General features: G+C 42.1%; 1 protein-coding gene across 2 annotated transcripts in view; it reads left to right on the top strand.

Moving 5' to 3' along the window:
• The window catches only part of DYRK2 (dual specificity tyrosine phosphorylation regulated kinase 2), a 15,713-nt gene extending 778 nt beyond the window's left edge, over positions 1-14,935 (top strand). The window contains exons 1-2 of one of the 2 annotated variants that reach the window (XM_024736621.1): positions 1,531-1,550; positions 6,912-14,935. In XM_024736621.1, coding sequence (XP_024592389.1) covers positions 1,545-1,550; positions 6,912-8,519 — 1,614 coding nt within the window. In that variant the 5' untranslated portion in view covers positions 1,531-1,544 and the 3' untranslated portion in view covers positions 8,520-14,935. Of the gene's footprint in view, positions 1-1,530; positions 1,551-6,911 lie in introns of those variants that run through there. The other variant, XM_024736622.1, reaches the window with a different exon arrangement.
• The last annotated feature ends 4,087 nt before the right edge of the window (positions 14,936-19,022 follow it).

Raw genomic sequence — 19,022 nt, 5'->3', positions numbered from 1 at the left:
GGGGGATAATGCGGCCGGGAGAGAGTAGAGAGGTCGAAGTGCGAGTGTCTTCACGCCAGTGGCCTCTCCGGGACGCCGCCCTCTGGAACTTGAGCGAGCCTAAAGCTGCAGCCACAAAGGAGGATTCGTGGCGTGGGCCCCTCACTTCCCCTCCGGAGCCCGCCCACCCCTGCGCTCCTCTTCCTCGGAACTTCCTCCTGGTCGCTTTCCTTCTCTCTTCGCTCCCCCCCCCCCTTTTTATTCCGTCCTTGCTTCCTCGAGCTCCTTTTCCCTGACCCGATAAACATCCCTGCCCCTCCACCACCACGTTGGGTAGTGGGTATTTATAGAAACAGATATGTGTTAGGGGACAGCCAGGCCGTCCTGCCCGGAAAATCGATGCCCCAAAGAGCATCCCGGGCCTGGCTCTACCCAGCAGGGAGCACCGACAGTTGTCCTCCGCGTGTGGAAGCATGTTTTACGAGTGCTACAGGTTTGAGCACAGCAGAAATTGTAATTAACATTAACAAAAATAAGAGCCGCAGCAGCAGTCAGAACAACGCGCCACCCCTGTAGGATCCTGCAGTTGGATATTATTGAAAAGAAAAGGGCCAGCTTTGCCTCGGAAGGAGGTGGGAAGGGATGGGCACCTGACAGGTGCTGTGGTCCCTCAGAGGGCCAAGAGGGAACTGGGAGCTCGGCGCGGGACTGGTGGCTGCAGAGATCAGCAAGCTGGGCTTGATTTCAGTACGTACCTTTTCTCGGCTCCCAGAGATAGCCCTTGGATGGTGGCTGACAGCCTAGGGGAGATGTGCCCTGGAGGAGTTGATGGCTTCCAATGTCTTGTTTACGATTCGATCTTCCAGAGGAACTGCCTAAGATGGTTCTGTATGAGGGGTGCTTGCTAAGGATATGGCTTTGGTTGCCAAGGGAAAGTTAAGTTCTTGCAGAAAAGGCCATTTCTAGCCTTCAGAGGAGCAGCTCTGAGGGTCATGTGTTATGGGGAAACTTGTTTATGGGATGAATTTATAAGCGGATGGCTAGAGTGGAATATTTTCTCTTAGACCTGGACATCTGTGCTTCTTACATTTTCTTTCTCTCTCTCCTCCTCTTTCTGTCTCTCCTGACACATCTAGACCCAGGGGCTAAGAATTCACTGCACAGAAGTTAACCAGTCTGTTGGGCTGTGGTTAATGGAAGAGCATCAGTAGGCTGTTGATTCTGTGTTAATTAGAGTTGAATGTTCTTGTCACAGTGATGTTTTAGTTGAGAAATTGCCATTGGGTTTAGGTGTTTCCGTTTGGTTTGGAATCATCTGACAATTTGGAAAATACAACATCCAGTTTTTTTCCATGTGTGAATGTAATCACATGAATTGGTATGACCTGGAAAAGAAATACTACTTGGTTTGCATCCGGCTTCCAGTTACATAAGGGTGGGCTTTGCTTGATCAGAGCCTCTTTACAACTGAAATAATGTAATGAGACGACAGAAAATGATACTAGAGGAAGAGCCTGTGGTGGAGCAGAAATGAGAAGACGTGCGGGTGCTTCTCGGGACTCCTAATGATGGTGCGTGTATTTTGCTGTGGTATCGACCAGATTTACCTGTGTTTAACTCACCTGAACTTCAGTAAACTGTTGATCACTAGAAGCTTGGTTTTGAAAGTGTGAATTTGGGTTTTGGTTGTTCTTTAGTTTTGATTTTATTTGCACAGCATTGCAGACTTCCTCAAACAGGCAAGTAAAAGGACCACAGTTTATCTGGTTCTACTCCTTCATTTTACAGATGAGGAAAGAGTCAGACAAGTGAACTGGTTCGGTCAAGACTCCTGAGCCAACACCTATCAAGGCTGGAGCTAAAGCCCAGGCCCTCCTGAGTCCAGCTTTAACACACTGCTTGACTGCTAATTCTAGGAAATTGTATTAGTTTTGTTATAAATGCAAGAACCTTAGCAGATCCATGTGTCCATATGTCTTTCAGGTTTTTGTAAGCTCTTAGTTTTTAATTTCACAGCAGTTACAACTAGGAAAAGCTATTTTTGAATGGGTGGGGGGAAGGGCATTACGGAGAGGAAAATAATCTCGTTGTGTTTGCCCATATTTTCTCTTGTAAATGATGCAGTAGGTAGATAAACATATGACTATAGGGATTATAAACTTCGGAATTTATCTAGTGCATTGCCCTTTTGTACCCTATCTCCATGGATATATTATACTTAGTCATTTTATCTCTGTCCTAAAAGTGTACCCAATAACTATTTTGATTCCTATTAGTTTTTTTTTTCTTTTTAATGTTGTATGGGAGATATTAATGTGCTTATTTTTAAAATTCTGAAATATTAGTATTGTATCACTTTCATAACTGTTTAACGTTTAAAGCACTCTCCAATTACCGGTTTTACCTTTATAAGATAATAGGAGTCAAAGAATAATGAATATTCCCATTTAAAAAACAGTAATGTTTGATAGAAGAAAAAGACATTTGATTCAGGGCCACACAGACCGTCAGTGTGTTTGAGGAGGAGCTAGAATTCCGATCTTTTTGGACTCAGTTCTATTCCCATAACACTATACAGCATTTCTAAGATGACTTCAGCAAAGTTTTAAAACTCCCAGAAATGTTAGCACAGTGAAGTATGTGCTGTTTTCCCTTTTATTTTCGGAAGAGATTAAAACTACCAAATTGACTAGACTATTGTTCTTAAATAATTTTTAATGCTAAAATGTGTCATGGTCAAAGAGGGCTTTTGGAGGTCTCTCTGCTTCAACCCATACGTTGTAGGTATCTAACAATTGCATTCATTCAGTATTTTTAAATTTGAGAGGCACTGTGCTAGGTAGGCATTGGCAAATAGGAAAAAGTGAGTGAGAGGTTTTAAACATTCTTAAGTTTATGGTGTTGTCCTGGCATATGTCTTGTGGAAATGTTTTGGCATTTCTAGGGCTTTTTTCCTCCCTTTTTATAGATCAGTCAATTGCGCTTCCGACCTGGGTTGTGATTGTAGAGTCCCACAGTGTTTAAGACTCAAAATCCTCCTCTACTAGAGCCTCTAAAATGAATCTCCCTAACATCTGGAAAGTTTTTAAGATTCCACATGTCACTTTTAGGTGTTTAGTTGATCTCTTCTGCTACAAGTACTCTTTAATGGGCTGTCATTTGCTTCCAAGTCTCTGCCGATGCAATGCAAGCCTAACATCTTGTGACTTGGGTCACTGGAGACAAGTCCCAATTCCCTGGGTGTTAACTTCATGTTTTCTTATGAAGGTACAAAGGTAGTTCTTAAGAATAACTCAGAGAGGTGAGAGTTAGTTCTTCCACTCAACAGAAATTGACTGAGTACTTCCTGTATGTTGGGTTTATGTCAATAAGGACTTAAAAAGATAAGAGGTGACCCCACCCTGGAATTGTTCACAGCCAGGTGGGTACATCACGTGTGAAAACAGGTATGTAAAACGAAATAAGTGTTTTAATATATCAGTGCTCTGTGAGCACCCTGGAAGGGAAAGGGACCATTTCACAGAAGAGGTGAGAGTTGAACTGCGCGTTGAAGGGTGAGTATGAGTTTACCATGTAGTCCTGGTTAGGAAGGAGATTCCAAGCAGCTTTTGGAAAGGGCAATAACTTTAGCTCTCCTTTACTCAGTACTATAGTAAGCACTCTATATCTTTTACCTTCTTTAATCCTCCTAATGGCCCTAATGAGGTCGCTTTGTTACCTTCTTTTTACAGATAAGGACACTGAGGTTTAGAGAGATTAAGTAAATTGACCAAGGTGACACAGTTAGTAAGTGGTGGAGCTGGGATTCATTTCCCATGCATCTAATTGAAAATCCCTGGACACCTAACCATTATGAAACATAACCTCCCCAAAAACCGAGTGTAAAAGAGCGTGGTGTCTCCATGGGTCTTGGGGAATCCAGCTTGTTCTTGGAGAGAATATGACAGTGGTGGGTGACACTGGAAGGACTCGGGTCATATAAGCTCTGCATTTGAGAACCTCATGTTCTTGCCTGTGAGGTCTCATATTATCTGTGGAAATGGGGTGCCTGTGTGGGCCTTAAGCAAAAGCAAGGGCAGTGTCAGAGTGACACTTTTCAGTGGTAACTCCAGAAGCACCGTGGAGAGAAGAGACTTGAGGAGTTCTAGACTTAGAGGCAAGGGGACATGTTAAGAGGCTGCTTCGGTTGTCCCAGTGAGAGACAGCAGGAGTGTGAGGTGAGGCAGCGTGGATGGAGGGGAGTGGGGTAGATAGGAATGACGGGGCTCCACGGTGACTTGGGAAGGTGTGGGAGACGTGGAGATAGAGTGATTATTCGGGGGTGAAGCCTCTTGTTGACCAGAAATTGAGGGTTGTGGGAGGAGGAAATGGTTTTGGTAGAAAAAGTGTGAGTTGAGTTTGAGTTGCTTGTGGGAAAGGTAGCTGATCTGGAGTTGGATACAGGGAGTCTTGAGCTCGGGAGACATAGATCGGGCTCCTTTTAGCTAGAGGTGTACATGTGGCAGATGTCAGCCCCTGGGGGGTTGCTGGAGCCCTGGTGTGGTCATAGTCGACCAGGGAGAGTTAACGGGAGTGAGAAGCCTCCAGCCACTTGAGGCTTGAACCCTGGGGAACTCTGGAACCCTTCTTCATTGCTGTTGTGGAGGAGACCAAGAGAAGGTAGTTGGAAAGACAGGAGGTGATCCAGTTAATTGGCAAACTCTCTTTAGTTCTAGTCACTCAGCTTTTTTTGATGATATTTTGAATTATGCAGAACATTAAAATTGCTCTTGCAAAAATAAGTTGGTTTCTGAAGCTCAGAACGTTTTACTTTGTCCTCTTTTTAGGAGTTCCTAAAGCCCCAACGTTAATTTTGTCCCCAGTGAAGCCTCATGCTTTTTGTAGCATGTATGCTGGTAATGTCGGTTTTTCTTCTGAAATCTCTCCAAGCTGCCCTGAAGAGAATGGTTCTCTAGGAGACATATATTTCTAATTTCAGGTCCTTTTATTCCCGGGTGCTTGAAAGACCGTAGTGGAGAGGAGGAGAGGTTCAGAGACTGAGGCTTGGGAACAAAAATCCATGGACAAGCCTGTACCGCTTTTGTATATACCCAGGACTTCCTAATGCCTTTTTATGAACTGCTTTGCTTTGGGCATAGAACGAGGATAAAATAACCTGTCCAGCTACCTGACAGAAGATAAGTTCACTTAGCGTGGAATATCATCTGTGAGTTTAATAAAAAGGTTCATCTAGAAGTCTTCCAGAAATCTGAGAAATAAAATCTCTCAATGAAGTCATACTTCAGAAAGGCCCAAGTACTTTACTATATTCTACTTTGTTTTAGAAGATTGCAGAGAGAAAGTGCATGCCTCAGATAGTCCCTGTGCATGCTGTGTGTCAGTTGAGGAAAATTTGAAGGTCTTGGTCTCCTAGTAAGAAGGACTTGGAATTTCATTTTATAATCTGGGTAGTCCCAAACCACTTCCTGAATTATATTACATATACAGAGCACTTCTACGCATTTAGTGATATGTAAAGCCCGAGAGGTAGGATTTCGGAGGAGTTGATGGGAAAAATACTGATAGTAGAGGACTTCGGCAGATAGTAGAGGACTTCGGCTAGTTGATTGTGAGCTCCTGAAGGGCAGGGACTCTGCCACATGTGTGGTTAGACCTCAGCTAACACTGGCTGAATGAATGAGGTGGATTGTGAGAGGCAAGTTGATCTTTAAGCTTTCATGTAAAAATCATCTAGTGGGATGCTTTTAAGACTTGTGAGTGATTGTCTGAGGCTGGCAAGAATTCCTAACTGGGAGGGGATCCTGGCTGCAAGTCCGCTTCTACCCCTCACCTCTTGGCCATAACAATGCTTGAAAGAAATCCCAAGTAGATTCTCAGTAGGAAGGCTGGGGCCCCTTGGCTTATGCCATCAGTTTTGTTCAGACAGGAATGTTTGTGGATGGCATGTGTGCCTGAAATAGAAATTGCTACTTTGTATTCCTTGTCAGAAAGCTGAGTATCCCAGCAGCCTGGAGAAACACATGTCTTGAGAGAGCCAAGCCATTGACCAAAGGAAGGCCCAAAAGAGGGTGGCGGTTGGATTGTGGGGCTGAATGGCCTTAAATGGTCATCACAGCCAGTGAAGCCCAGAAACTTAAAAATAGGTTTGGGGTTTACAAGATGCTACAGAGTGCATGTCTACATGGGAATCTTTCCAGCCTAAAAGTACAGTTTTCTTTGCTTCTGGATCATGCACTTTCCTAGGTGTAATTAGTTCGATTTTCAGGTAGTGGAGAAGACCGAGAATGAAGACAGTAGTGTTCTCAGAATAGAGCTAAACACTGGAGAAGGAGTAGTAAACAAGACCGGCCTGGTCCCTGCCCTCACGATAACAGAGAAGCTACGAAGTGAAGTGTGAAAAATGTTACGATCTGGGGGCGGGAGAGCCAGTAGAGTGCCGACGTGTTCATGCTTTTTCTGTATCCTCTTTCATTGTGATATCAAGTATGGGCTGCATGGCACCTCTGTGATATCCCAGGCCCTGTGCTGAATCTTAGGTAGAGAATGACGAGCAAGAAGCATGGTCTCTGCCTCCACTGAGGACTTACTCTAAGAACCCTGAAAACACGTACAGCAAACTCTTTGTTACGTGTAGCAGCTATGGGGGTCTTTTCCTTCCGGATCCCAACTTTGATCGCCTTCCCCAGCCCCCCAACCTCTTCTGCCTTTACTTCTGTCTGAGGCTGTCCACGTCACGTCCGCTCTCCCTGCCGGGGTGTTCGTGAGGTCCCTCCTGTGTGCGCAACTCTTTCCATTTAAGAAACCTGATTCTGGCTGTAAATTCAAACCAGATTGGATTTTGTAAAGGTGAGGGTGGGCGCCGATTTATAAAATATCCCTTTTGAACAGCCAGACCTCTTCCATTCTCTTGATGTTCCCTTTCTGAATTACAGATTGGCGGCAGTAAGCACACAATGAATGACCACCTACACGTCGGCAGCCACAGCCATGGACAGATCCAGGTTCAGCAGCTGTTTGAGGATAACAGTAACAAGCGGACAGTGCTCACAACACAACCAAATGGGCTTACAACGGTGGGCAAAACGGGGTTGCCGGTGGTGCCGGAGCGGCAGCTGGAGAGCATCCACAGGCGGCAGGGGAGCTCCACCTCTCTGAAGTCTCTGGAAGGCGTGGGGAAGGTGAAAGCCATCTCCATGACACCCGAGCAAGCGATGAAGCAATACATGCAAAAACTAAGCAGCTTCGAACACCACGAGATTTTCAACTACCCTGAAATATACTTCTTGGGTCCAAACGCAAAGAAGCGCCAGGGCATGACAGGCGGGCCGAACAACGGTGGCTACGACGATGACCAGGGATCCTACGTGCAGGTGCCTCACGATCACGTGGCTTACAGGTACGAGGTCCTCAAGGTCATTGGGAAGGGGAGCTTTGGGCAGGTGGTCAAGGCCTATGACCACAAAGTCCACCAGCACGTGGCCCTGAAGATGGTGAGGAACGAGAAGCGTTTCCACCGGCAGGCGGCCGAGGAGATCCGCATCCTGGAGCACCTGCGGAAGCAGGACAAGGACAACACCATGAACGTCATCCACATGCTGGAGAACTTCACCTTCCGCAACCACATCTGCATGACGTTCGAGCTGCTCAGCATGAACCTCTACGAGCTCATCAAGAAGAACAAGTTCCAGGGCTTCAGCCTGCCTTTGGTTCGCAAGTTCGCCCACTCCATCCTGCAGTGCCTGGATGCTTTGCACAAAAACAGGATAATTCACTGTGACTTGAAGCCCGAGAACATTTTACTGAAGCAGCAGGGTAGAAGCGGGATTAAAGTGATTGATTTTGGCTCCAGTTGTTACGAGCATCAGCGGGTCTACACGTACATCCAGTCCCGTTTTTACCGGGCCCCGGAAGTGATCCTCGGCGCCAGGTACGGCATGCCCATCGACATGTGGAGCCTGGGCTGCATCCTAGCGGAGCTCCTGACTGGTTACCCCCTGTTGCCTGGGGAAGATGAAGGGGACCAGCTGGCCTGTATGATTGAACTGTTGGGCATGCCCTCCCAGAAACTGCTGGATGCATCCAAGCGAGCCAAAAATTTTGTGAGCTCCAAGGGTTATCCCCGTTACTGCACTGTCACGACTCTCTCAGACGGCTCCGTGGTTCTCAACGGAGGCCGTTCCCGGAGAGGGAAACTGAGGGGCCCACCGGAGAGCAGAGAGTGGGGGAATGCACTGAAGGGGTGTGACGATCCCCTTTTCCTTGACTTCTTAAAACAGTGTTTAGAATGGGATCCTGCGGTTCGCATGACCCCTGGCCAGGCTTTGCGGCATCCCTGGCTGAGGAGGCGGCTGCCAAAGCCTCCAACGGGGGAGAAGACGTCAGTGAAAAGGATCACCGAGAGCACTGGTGCTATCACATCCATTTCCAAGTTACCTCCACCTTCCAGCTCAGCCTCTAAACTGAGGACTAATTTGGCACAGATGACAGATGCCAATGGGAATATTCAGCAGAGGACAGTGTTGCCAAAACTTGTTAGCTGAGCTCAGTCCCCCGATGCTGGTAATTCTGAAAGATACGACATTGCTGAGCCTTACTGGGTTGAAAAGGAGTAGCTCAGACCTGTTTTTATTTGCTCAATAACTCGACTCATTTGTATCTTTTTGGCACTTATTTTAATGTAAGAAGGTTGTTTGTTTTGTTTTTATAAAATACATGGGGACAATGCTTTAAGTTTTTATACTTTCTGAAACTTTTTGTGTTCTAAAAGTACGATGAGCCTTACTGTATTTAGTGTGGCAGAGTAATAAACATCAGTGGCAGGCCATTGATTACGTCATGACTGCCGCGCATCTACAGATTGGTGTCAAAGACATTCACTATGTGTTCATGGTTCATAGTATATTCTCCCCAAGGTGATTGCCTCCGAAGGCCCCCCCCTTCTCTCTCCACGCTTCAGGTTCATGCACAGGTGCAGCCTGTCCTGCTTCCGCTTTCCATAAGTTACCCAGGTGGTAGTGATGGTGGGAGGAGAATGGTCAGGATGAAAATGATATTCTAAGAAAAACTGCACCTTAGAGATTTTTCCCTTAAAATAGTGCTCAGAGACAAAATGAAATCCCCACAGTTGAAATGCCCAGTTAGCATTCTGACATTCTAACGGCCGGCCAAGCAGACCTGGTGGATGAATGGAAACGTGTGTTCCTCCAGATTCTCCAATGTGATCAGCGAGCTGTTTTGCAAAGAAGCCTTGTTTAACAAAATCGGTTTTGCACCTAAATTTAGAAATGTATTACATGAACTGTTCCTCCCCTCTCTTTGCTCTTCTCCCTGCTGTTCTTCTTTCACCACACATCTGTTGCTTGCATTTAATTTCTTTTTCTTCCTTCAAATATATATCCCAGACTCCTGATACAGAAGAGAGACATTTTAGCTGTGATTATGCCCATCTTTTCATATTCCACTTTAAAAAAGAACAGCCTAGCTACCTAAGGTGGGGATTTCCATAGTTCCAAAGACGGTTTAGCAGATTAGACTGAGTTCACACTTTTCACGTGCCACAGTAAGGTTCTCTTAGCCTGGGAGAGCATCAACTTTTTAAAAAGAGAGAGAGTTGAAAATCCTCTTCGTGAACAGAAGTCACTGTGCTTGTTGAGCAAGGCCAGCTTTAACAACAGATTCGAAGGAGGAAAAGTTCAGCCTCAAGTTAAATGGTTTGATTTACTCTATGCATCATTAGAAGAACCACAGACATTACATTCCTCTGTTTTATTTTACTTTCGTTTGGATTGCACTGATTGTTTTTGTGGAAATGACACTTTACCTGGAAAAGTAACTGAGAGTTAGGTAAAAGAATATTTTCTCCTCTGAATAATAATTATTTTCACAGTGAAAATTTCAGTATTTTATCACTAATGTATGAACAGTGGTATATATCAATTTCAAGGCACGTGGAAAAAATTTTTTAGTATGTGCAACTTAATATAGAAAGATTTCTGCCTGTTTGGACAATAGGTTTTGGGTAGTATAAATTAGGATAAATACTCTTTTATATGCACAGGTATTATTGTATTGATTGCCTGTAAATTGATTTACAAGTACTTAAAGCATGGTCCCCAGCGAGGCCAAGAAAGTTTCCGGTTAAGTTCTTTTAATATTAATCCTACAGTTTCTCTGTTAAGAAAAAAAAGGTAGTTTTGAACAAAACACTTCACTTGTCTTGAGGCTTTGTCAGTTGATGGTGGAGAAAAACGCTCAGGAACTATTACAGATATTTGCCAAAAAAATCAGTAATAAGATTAGTTTATTAATAAGATAGTGGTGTTGATATTTGCTTTACTATTTAAGGGTGTCACTGATAAATTAATTTATACTTCTGTTTTTAGAAATTATAGCTTCTTTCCCCTAGTCAAATTCTTTAGCCTGTTGTACACATTTCTGTGTAATCTGTGGAAGTGCAATAATGTTAGTAAGTTGCATTTTAAATGATGCTCATGTGATGATACCCCCCAATCAGTGGCTTATAGAATTTAAAGATTGTGTATTTATTATTAAAATTCTGGCTTAAAGGCATAAGAAGCGGCTTTGTAAAACCACAAGCCTCCTAAGATGGTTTGCGTCTTTAAGTCATTAAAATAAACAAAACATTAAGGCTGTTTTTCCCTTCCAGTGTTCCTCTTCCATCGTATCCACTCTTGAGATTTTCACTTTTAGTTTTAAATATATGAACCTGAGCCTGCCATTAATAGGAATATCCCTATAAAATGATTAGCCATGTGAAAATTTATAAATGGGCTAATACTGCTTGTCTTCTCCCTCACCACACAAAACTGGTCCTTAAGATGCCAACAGTGCATTTGTGACTATCTTTATTCACAAATGTAACCGGAAACTTTTAAGCCAAACTATAATGTGCAGCACTATTGGGGCTCCCCCAACACCGCACCCCCTAAATACAGGGAAATTTCCCTTCTTCACAAGAGCCGCCGTGTTTAGTGTTTAGTGATAGAGCTGCTTTTTAATTCTAGCTTAATTATAATGTCAAAAAAACCCAACAAAGCTGTTGCACCCTTGTGATTTTAAAACACAAATGAAGGGCTCCGATAGGCTACTAGGAGCTGGCTTGGAAACAGTCCTTGGTCTCACAGGTTACCATTGTCTAGGGATGTCTGAGCTGTTTTCAGATTTAGGAAGAGCACAGTGTGGTCTTGTCTTTGGTCGCGGTCTCATCCGGCTCCGTTTCTTGCACCCCCAGAGCGTGCATTACCACTTAAGTGTATTGCTACAACAGTGGAACAACAGTGATGCAAGACAGTGTAGATTAACAGTAGAGGAGAAATTGTGCCCTTAGTGATAGCAATGTGCCTTTTGTTCTGAATGCCATGTTGTCGGGCATGCATTTTTTGGCCTCTTTAACTCTTTGAATACTAGATGGAACCCACCTCTGCAAAGATACATCTGTCTTAAACATCCAGTTACTTACAGGCCTTAATAGAAACCATAAGGCGCGCGTCATCGTCAGGCACCGAGAAAGGTAACCACTCGTTAGATACACAGGGAATTCCTATGTTTAAGGGGTTAAAGATGGTCTTTGTTGTATCTTAACATCAGACTGATTTTTTAAACGATATTTTTTTTGTTATGCTAACACTAGACAAAAATCAACTGTATTTGTAAAAATTTACCTCAAACCATTTAATTTTATAGTGTGATTAATCCCAGGGCATTTGGTATGAACCAAAGTGCATTCCTTTTATATGTGCCTGGCTCTAGTAAGGATGGCCAGGGATTTTTACAATTTGGGTGCAAGGCACTTAAGCCACTTTTAAACTTACTAGGTGGTTTGGAGTCATGTGGAAGGACTCCATCAGAATGTTAGGAAACACTTTAGGCATCAGTAGCATTGGGCCATATTGGAATCTTCAAAGTGTGAATTATTTTCAAGAGAGCATTCATTTTTGTAATTTTTTTCATCAAGAATATTCTGGTAAGCAGAAGACTTTAAAAAAGAAACTGATTAGGTTGGTAAAGGTTTTAATATTGCCCAACATAATGCTGTGGTAGCATTTAAAAAAAAAAATAGTATTTGTGAACTCTGTTTCTTAGGGGCTTGTACATCTCTCTGCTATGGACATAGATAAAACTAATTGTAACTATACTCAGCTCAACTGCTACAGTTATGTCTAGGCAGTGGCTTGGGTTTCTATCGAGCAACAACTTAGACACGTGACTGTAATATGCTGCAACTGTGTGTACTGAAAATATGTGAAAATGGTTGAATGTGGACTGTGTATATATGTATGTAAAAATTTCTGTGGGATGCTGCTCTCGCCACTTAACATGAAATATGTTCTAGTGGATTTTAATCCTAGTGGCCAGTTCTATGATACTGTATGTATTGTACAGCTGATGACAGGAGTAAGACTGTTCAGTGAATATTTGTTAAATTTTATTGTCGTGGCCAGAGATTAATTTCAGAATAAAATTTTAATGTCCTACCTTACTTTTCTCCCCTTTTCTAACTATAATTTTACTCCTGATCTATTTCTGGTATTAGTCTTGGTCTGGTAGCCTGGAGAGAGTTTAGAATACAAACATTTTTCAGCAATCACTGATTTTCTTTTAGTAGTTCAATATAAATGTACAAATTCCAAGTCAGAAAGACTAAAGTTTTGATAGGTAACTCTTTCTTTTCTCAGGATATTCTGTTCTTCTACCTTTAGTATTTCTGTGTTAATTTAACTTTATAGAGCCTCTGCTATGTTCTCTATCACATAGATCTAGTATCTTGCTAGAACTTCAAAAAAACACTTTTTTTAACCTTCAAGTTGATAGTTAAGCTGTTGGAGCAGAGTCTAAATTATTTCCCACCAGTCTTCATTCTTTCCTGTACGCAAGTCCTGGTAAATTACTCTTCTGTGCTCTCACCAGCTCCCCCATATGCTTTTTAATGCTTATGCTTTTGCAGTTCTCCTGCTTGGTGGTCTCTTTGGTTCACATTTTTGGGAGTTTTAGTGGCTCCTCTAGTCATGGCTGGATCAGAAAATAAGGCCTGTGAACTGCAACTAGCTCATGATTTGTCAAGTTCAGTTAATACCAAGCTAAGAGTTTACTCACAGATGACAACAAGCAGATGCTCTGGAAATTTGTCAGACATGTGCAGGGATATTATGTAGACAAATATTTCCCACTTGTGGAAAGAACTACCTCACGTTTTTATTTATACCCCTCCTGCCACCAACAGTCAAGGAATTACTTATCGTGGCTTCCTGCAGCAGAAGTGGGATTTGCTAAAACAATGGTGTACTGTAGGGGTTCCCAGTCCCAGACTTGGTTTTATCATAGCCCAGGTCATAGACTTCCATAATTGCTTCTCTCGCTTCTCAGAGTTCTTACCCAGTGAAAAAATACCAACCAACCGAGAAACCCAATATATTTAGATATAAATTTTTAAGAGATGTACATTATGTATAAGTTGAAAGTTGATGCTAGAGCAGCAATTTAAATTTAAAATATTGTCCAGATCTGGCAGAGCAGATGATAGTTCCCCACTCATTCTCTATCACCAGATCTTCTCAAAGCTCTTTCTTAAATTGATGTATGTTACATTCTATTTGAATTTCTGTGCTCTTCCCTTTTGGAATAAATAACTACACAAATAAATAGTCTCGGAACCTCAGAGTTGCCTTCAAACTAGCGCTGGCAGATGTTCCTAGCTGGCATTGGTATTGCTTTTAGAGAAAAGGGAAATCAGTTTATTTTCTGTTTTGGAAAGAGAGCGTTGAGAGAGAGATTTGAAGAAAGGGTATTTGTGACTTTTCATTGTTGTTTTAAAAAAGTTTGAATTCCACTGCGTTTCCTTTGGGCCATTAGGCAAATAAACCCTTGTCATTAGTGATGCTTAACACCTTCCAAAATGAAAAATGACTTGCCAGTGTGTTACACATACATAAGAAAACTGCATCTTACCGCAAAGGACTTGGTTTATTTGTTTTGACTTTCTCTTAGTGTTTTACTGTGCTCATATCCTTAATATCTGTGCTACATTTCATGTATATGGGGGGGAAGGGACATAATTGCCATTCCTTTGCATCTCAAGGAAGTTTAATGAGCAAACTAATGAATTAATATTCATTCCTCCGAGGAAAGCTGACATTTTAGGAGTATGAAGCAGCCATCTATAATAGGGAGCAGCAGGATATATAATAACTCTCACGTGTTCCAGGGCATTGCTCCTTATGAAGAAAGCTTCCCAGATCTCATGGTGTTGTATGAACATCAGTTCAGCCTTCTACATCCCTGTGAGCTATAATTACCCTCATTTGCTATTTGAGGAAACTGAAGTGACTTGCTCCAAAGTGACCTTGCAAAAGCAGTTTGGGCCTCAGGTTGCAATCAGATAAAGAACTTTGGTCTTGGACAGTAAAAGAAAATCCCTAATTGTACATCACAGCCAAAAATTTAGAAAGGGGAGAAAATTTGAGCTAGCAGTGGGCATTTCTATTATTTGAATAAATTGTATCGGTTTCCAGGAATACTTTTTAAAACGGGAGAGAAACTACAAAAAAACTGAGAACTAGAGCATCTTAGTCTCTTTTGGCTCATCTAATAACTAAAATGCATTGTGTACACACCCCTCAGTTAATTTAAGACAGAGGGACTTATATTGCCATATGTGGGGAGATTAATTAACTGCAGTGGTTTTATTCTTTAGTTTTTTGTTCTTAAGATATGCTTTTTACATTTGAATATATGAAAATATTTTTGACTTGTTACTAAATCTCAGGGATTAAAAGTTAAATTTTACTGACTGTAGCAGCAGGTAAATCTCTTAAATTCAAACTTACTCAGGCTTCCTCTCCTTTGCCTCCCTCTTTAAGAAAAATAGAATGCCGGCCAGGGAAATATATAAAAATTAAAATTCCAAATACAATTTTAAAATACCAAATTGTGAATAAATCAGTTTTACAAACAGAAATATTGTGTCTTTCCTTGCTTTTTATCCCAAATTATTTCCCCTCCTAAGTTTGAGGAGTTTTAAGTATCTAGACTATTTCTTGTAAAAATGAAGTGTGTTATTTGCAAAACAAAAACGCGTGAGCAGGCTCAGGTCATTTAAAGTAAGAGCTTATTGAATTGCTTTCAGTTGTCTGGGGGGAAATGTGATTAGTGTACAAGCAATTTGTGTACAATGTGATTAGTGTACAAGATGTACAGGAAATAAGTGTATGGGTAAGTTTGGGCTGATTTTTTATCCTTTTATCTGAAGAGGGAAACCCAACCTAATTTCCCCTTTCCCTAGAATTCAATTCTTTGGAAATTTTGGCTTGAGTAGGCTAAAATTTAAAAAAACAAAACCAAAGCAGCGGTAGCATCCATCTTATTAATATCTATTGTAGATTCCATTCATTTGTCAAATATTTATTAAATGCCTACTACATGCCAGGTATTATTTAGGCACTAATGATATATATTAGTGAACAAAACAGACATAGTACTATCTTTACAGTTTTTAGACTGGTTGGGAAGGCATTATACAAGTATATATGAAAAAAATACATATTTGCAAATGTAATAAGAGCTGTGAGGGGAAAGCACGTGGTGCTGCGCGTGTGGATAATGGAAGGGGGGAGGTTGCACTGTCTTGTATGGATCAAGAATGGCTTCCCTAGTGAACAAAGAGCTTTTGAGCCGAGGAAGGAGATCATGGACAGAAACGCTGGGCTAAGGAAGTAAGGTGTGTGTGAGCAATTAGAGGTAGGTCCTTGCAGCTGGCACTCGCAAGAACCACAAGAACGAGAGAACTTGGTGGGACATGAAGGGAGCTAGTCGGGCCCCAGGCCATGCCAAGCCTTGTAGGTGCTGTCAAAGGTTTTGGTCTTTATCCTATGTGCAAGCAACCACGGGATATTGAGGAAAATGCTCCCTGGCTGTCTTTAGTAGAATGTGCTGAGCAGGGTCAGAGCAGATGAAGGAAGACCAATGTGAAGTGTTCGCAAGAGACGGCAGATTAGACCAAAGGGCAGGAATGCAGATTTAGAAAGAGGATGGATTGGAGGGCTTTTTGGATGCAGAAATATTCAGGTAGAAATAATAGTGGGGTTTCTTTGTGCATAAAATGTAGCTGTTGCTCTTTTAGTGTCTGATTTGTTACATTGCATCAAAAGGAATTACAGTCTCTGATTTGTTGGAGAAAGGAGAAAGGTTGAAAACGCCTTTTGTTACATAGTTATTATAAAGTACTGGCAAACTATTTATCTCTTGCTGAAACTTGAGGCCTTTGAGTCAAATTTCATTTATTAATTCAATTAAATTTTTTTCAGGAATTTTATGTTTAAAAAAGTTTGTAAAAAAAAAAAAAGATGGGAAGAGGGGATCATGGAGGTCAGCTGAGCCAAAAAACTTAGGCCCGCCTGGGAGAAGGCAGCGTAGACCATGTTGAGGAATTGGGAATTTGTTCTGATTTGCCCCAGGAAGCCATTGAAGCATTTAAAGCAGATTTTTAAACAGTCATTCAGATTTCCTGTGGAAAAACACTGGAGGGGAGCCAGGTGGAAATGGTGAGACTTCATGAGACAGCGGAGCCCTAACTGCCTGAGAGAGTGATAGGATTAATAATGGGCTGACACCATGGGTTCTGCTTAGGGAGTGAAGTGACTCCCTAGCTTCTAGGGGGCTAGAAGACCATGCAGGTTTCTGAAGGTACCATTTGTGTTGTTATTTTTATAATTAGAGTAGCATAGACTGAAAAGAAACGTGTATTTAAAAATATGACTATATAAAAATTACAGACAAGTCAAAGGTTTTTCGCTGACAACTTTGAGAGAGGACTATTTGACTATAAAATCTAAAGGTGCACAGATTCAATTTAATTAATCTATAAGGACTTTTTAAATCACTAAGGAAAACACACTAATAAACAAGTGAAATAAGGGGACAAATGACATGTTTGAAAATTTTATGTGAGAAATATAAGTAGACCCTCCCCCCCAAAATTTAAAATTGTGACTCAAACTAATGTAAATTAAAGCAATGAATTATTTTTCTTGAACCCATGAAGTTTCAATAATTAATAAAACAACAGTCCTCCATGCTAGCAAGGGTGTGGGATGGCACAAAACATTCATTTGTTTCTGCTGGCGTGTAATTAGCAGAACCTTTCTGGAGGGCAACTTGGCGACCTGCATGAAGAGCTTTAGAAAATCTCACTTGCTTTTACCTACTTGCTTTTACCTCCTGGAATTCTACTTCCAGGAGTATATCTCAGAATAATCCATGATGTAAACAAAGATTTATGTACAAGGATAATCATAATTATATCTAGCACTACAAACTAAGGAAAGAAACTTGACCCATCAACAGAGGATTGCTTAATGAAGTATGAGAAATTTATGTTTTCATGGACAAAAAGTTCACATTGACATATTAAGGCAAAAACTCCCCCCTCCAAAAATAAAATAGGACACAAAACTGAATGCCCTTTCCCCCAGAAGAGGCAGAGGCAGAGAGATGGCATAGGAAAAACGTGTTTTAACAGGAGCTGATTTTAGTTTTAACAGGGAGCTGATTTAACAGGGAGCTGATTTTAGTTTTAATTTCCTTTAGATATTTTTTATCAATTTTCACAATGAGCATTCACATTTTATTTATTTATTTTTTAAACCCAATATGTTATTAAGGGGAAAAAATTGTAAAGGAAGAAGAAATAAAAGAAGAAGAAGAGGAAGTTGGACACGGACCCAGCGAGCACTTTAATCGTGGGGAGGAAGTTCACTTCTGGTCTCACTGACCCATCCCGGGACCATTTCAGCTCACACCCCTTGCTGTGCTCTTTCTCACCTCCAGTCTCCACCACCTGGAATGTAGTTCTCCTCCTTTTCTCGGCCTGGCTAACTCCTGCTGTCTTTCGGTCTCAGGTGGCCATGCTTCCCCTACCCACCCTGTTCGCTACCTCACTCAGGCCTCCCCAGGCTGGCTGCGCTGCCCCCGCTGCATCACCCACAGGCCCTGCTCTCATAGACCTTCAACTTCCTCGTTAGCACTGGTTTGACTATTAGCCTTTATGTCCCATGAGGGCAGGGACTGCCTATCTTGCTTACCATGGTATCCCCAGGGACAGGTATAGAGTTTGGGGCAAAATGGGGCCTCAATACAAATTCTTGAGTAAGTAAAAGTGCTTGGAGAGGGTCAAAGAGAGATGTGTGCACAGGGTTTCAGGAGAGTGCAGGAAATGGAGTGTTCTATCAAGTGGCTAAGGAGGAAGCCTGCGAGAGGAAATGGTGTGGTGGGCGCAGATCCACTCCCAAAGGACGGTGGTGAATGTGGGTAGACGCAGAGAAAGACGATTGGCAAAGGTGGATCAAATGAGAATCTTTTTCCAAGTAGGCAAAAGTAACTCAGACTATGGCAACTTCTTCTACTTAAATTCTCCAATATCCTCTCATCATACTGGTAAAATGGGCCATTTCCTTGTCATTACTTCGAAGCCCTCCACCATCTGTCTCTTTCCAACCTTATTTGATTCCATTCTCCCCGGCTCAGTATGCTGCAGCCCCACCTGTCTTCTTGTGCTCCCTGGATGTCTCAATCTCATTCCTGCCTCAGGACATTGTACTTCCTGCTTCCTCTGCTGAAATACTTCTCCCCTCTTTGTGGGATGCTTGACACATCTAACCATTCATTAGCTCTGACTCTACTGCTCTGATAGCACTTCCCTGACTACCCTACCAATGCCCATTCCCCCACCCCTAGTCCCTCTCCATCGTACTACCCCGTTTTATTTTCTATAAAGCATGTATCAGTACCTGGAATTATCTTGTTTGTGTGTTTAATGATTGTTTATTGTCTCCCTCATTAAGTGCAACTTACTTACATTAGACTAAAAATCATACTAGTTCTTGCTATCTCTGTATTTCCTATTGCCTTAAATGGTGCTTGGCACAAAATAGGTCCTCCATAAATATTTGCTGTTGAGAATAAGGTCTATGTATGTTTTGAGGAAGTGAGGAAGAAGATGGTAGAGAGGGAGAAATGAGAAATATTACAGG

This window comes from Neophocaena asiaeorientalis, unplaced genomic scaffold, assembly GCF_003031525.2.
Source record: "Neophocaena asiaeorientalis asiaeorientalis breed wild unplaced genomic scaffold, Neophocaena_asiaeorientalis_V1.1 scaffold134, whole genome shotgun sequence".
In the NCBI taxonomy this organism is placed as follows: Eukaryota; Metazoa; Chordata; class Mammalia; order Artiodactyla; family Phocoenidae; genus Neophocaena; species Neophocaena asiaeorientalis.
Note: the sequence above shows the minus strand (reverse complement) of the source record. Positions and strands in the feature narration are given on the sequence as shown.